The sequence below is a fragment of the Episyrphus balteatus genome, chromosome 1 (assembly GCF_945859705.1).
Source record: "Episyrphus balteatus chromosome 1, idEpiBalt1.1, whole genome shotgun sequence".
Classification (NCBI taxonomy): Eukaryota; Metazoa; Arthropoda; class Insecta; order Diptera; family Syrphidae; genus Episyrphus; species Episyrphus balteatus.
Genome location: NC_079134.1, coordinates 5,540,380 through 5,543,313, shown reverse-complemented (window position 1 = coordinate 5,543,313; position 2,934 = coordinate 5,540,380). Strand labels below are relative to the sequence as shown.

General features: G+C 32.5%; 1 protein-coding gene across 1 annotated transcript; it reads left to right on the top strand.

Moving 5' to 3' along the window:
• The first annotated feature begins 971 nt into the window (after nucleotides 1-971).
• Nucleotides 972-2,510, top strand: LOC129906597 (kelch-like protein 28). The gene has a single exon (XM_055982408.1). The coding sequence runs from the start codon at nucleotides 972-974 to the stop codon at nucleotides 2,508-2,510; it is 1,539 nt and encodes a 512-aa protein (XP_055838383.1).
• Nucleotides 2,511-2,934: the final 424 nt, after the last annotated feature.

Genomic DNA, 2,934 nt, shown 5'->3' with positions numbered 1-2,934 from the left:
ATTTTCTTACAGACACAGTTTTATTCACATTTTTCCAGTCTGTCAAGCATTTTGATTCAGAAATGTTTCAAGGCGAGAAAATTTTGTTTATAGAAACAAACGAATGTGAGAAAATGATTTTTGTGTCGATTCACATTATTTTTGTTCCGATTTGCGTGTTTCATGCGTGAAATTTCTCGATGCGAGAGTTACAAAACGTAGGCACAGCTCAACAAATGTAGCGAGTTTGAAATTTCTAGCATCTTTGTTGTGGAAGTTAGAGGAGGGTCGAAAATGGCCTGAGTTGTTTCCTGTAAATAAGGGTGTAGTGCCAAAGTTGCTAGAGAACTTGGCTGGGCACTACCGTGCCCCTTGATACACAATGATGTGAACTACCACCTCTAATATGGAACGGGGCTAATGTAAATCCAGCATTAGAAATTTCAGTCTTTTGGGGCACCCTATATTTAAAAAAAAAAGCTCCAGTTGAAAGCACGAATTTATTTGTGTCTCTCTTTTTACGGCTTTCTTTCTTGCTCAATGAGATATAACTCTAAAAAAACAACAACAACATTCTAGCATTGTTGTTGTTTTCAACCTCTTGTAAGTAAAATTTATATTCTTTGAAGTAGATTCTGACGTCTATATAAAAAGCTCAAATTGGGCTTTTGGTTTTGACTTTTGAGAGCGCGAAAAGTTAAAAAAGAACTTTGTTGTGAGAGTTGAGAAAGGAAATTTCAAATATAAGCCGTTTCAATCGAAATAAGAAACAAAAAATATTTAATTTAAATAAAAAATAATTGAAGAAGGTAAATAATGCAAATGTTCCAACAAAAAAAAAAAACACTTCTATAACACCAAAAATTTCTTAACAGAATTTCACAATAATGATGAAAAGCCTACAAAATAAATCACTTCTAAGTTTTGACCGAACTCAAGAAAAAAGAAAAATGGTCAAATCTGCAAACTATCTAAACAATTTTTGTGAAAAAATGTTTTCTTTATTCGAAAAAGAAGAATATTCTGATATTTCTATTATTTCTTCCGATAAAGTCACATTTAATGCTCACAAAATTGTTTTAGCATCTGGAAGTGATTTCTTCTCTGCAATGTTTGAAATCCCTCTCAAAGAATCCAAATCAAATGAAGTCACAATCCAACAAGTTAATGGTGACAACTTAAAACATATTCTAGCCTTTTTATACACCGGCATTATTGAGCTTCAAGCCAAAACGGTGCCAGAGATTTTAAGTGCAGCGCACTTTTTTCAAATCCAGTCTTTAATTTTCGAATGCCAACAATTTATGGAAGAAGAATTAGATTCTAGTAATTGTTTGGCAGTTGCTCTATTTGCTGAGCAACTTGATTTAAAAGATCTTTATGGGAAAGCAATTAAATTTGCTTGTAAAAACTTTGATTTAGTTTCGAATACAGAGGATTTTCTATTCCTTAATCAAGATCAAATGACTTTGATCTATTCGAATGAAGACCTCTATGTGACGTCAGAGGAAAAAGTATTTTTAAGTTTAATCATATGGATTGATTATGATAAATCGAAACGTGAGCAATTTGCTCACAAACTGCTCTCACACGTCCAATACTGGTTGTTAAGTCCAGAATTTATAAAGCAAAATCGTAATAAATTACCAAATGATGCCAAAACTGTGGAAATCATTTTCACTTGGCTCGAATGGCATTTGTCGCCAAATAGCTCTGAAGTAAAATATCGAAAACGTAAATGTTCAAGTGATAAACTTGTTATAATACAAAAAGACAAAATGAGTACTTATCATCCAGGTGTGAATATCTGGAAATGCAAAAGTCTTCCTGGATTTCCAGCAACTTTTGAGAAAGTTGTTGAAGTCAGAGATAAGCTTATTGTCAAAACTGAAAATGTCTTAAAGTCATTTGACTTGAAGACAAATGAAATGAACAATTTACCACAATTTGATATACAATTAAGTAATTTTGGATTAGCTGTGCTAAAAAATGAATTGTATGTTGTTGGTGGTCGTGATGGTAATGGTTGGACAAAATTAGTACAAAAATTTAATTTTTCTTCAAACGAATGGGAAGCTATATCTTCAATGTCAAAACCATTAAGCAATCCTGTAATTGCAGTTGATGGCAGATATTTACATGTAAAAGGTGATGAAGAATTTATGGGAAGCTTTGATCCGAATTCGAATGATTGGACTTGGACACATTTTCCATATCCTGCATTTTCGTGTTTCGGATTTGCTGGTGTAAATGATAAATTATTTATAATTGGACAACAAAGCGGAATGAAAAGTAGTTGTGTTTATGAATATTCGAATGGTAAATGGAGTCGACAACAAATGCGACTTGCATTAAATAGTCCTAAATGCATATCTTGGAATAATCGGCTAATTGCTTGTGGAAAGAATGAAGAATATGATAAACTTAATTTACTTATGGAATACGAACCCGAATCGAATAGATGGAAATGTTTGGATCCATTGTATGAATATACTGTTATGTATGATATTGTAAATGTTGGATCAGGATAAATTTTATTAATTTTAAATAAATATACAATGCAAAATCAATATGATGTAGTATTTTCTTTGTTCGGTTTTTACTTGCTGTTTAAGCATAGGCAATCAACATTAGTCTAGTTTTGTTCTACAATGGGATTCAACCACCAGAACGACTAAAGGAACAAAACAAAGCTTTGTCAATTTTTAACTGTACCTATAAATGGTCCATCAACGGAACATATACCGACCGAGGAAAATACTCTTCCGGAACACCTTCATAACTGTCTCGCTTCCTCTGTTTTGCGATTATTTGTGAACTACCCATTGCAATTTCAAATACTACAGCAAATATGATTCCTAATCATTCATAGTCAATGGGAACAAAATCTGGGGTGGAATCGGCTAAAATGATTGTTTACCAATAAATACTTTTGCTCCACTTAAGGTGGTTATC

Bases quoted from the DNA above. Each gene is read 5' to 3' on its own strand.
- LOC129906597 (XM_055982408.1), top strand. From the start codon at position 972: ATGTTTTCTTTATTCGAAAAAGAAGAATATTCTGATATTTCTATTATT.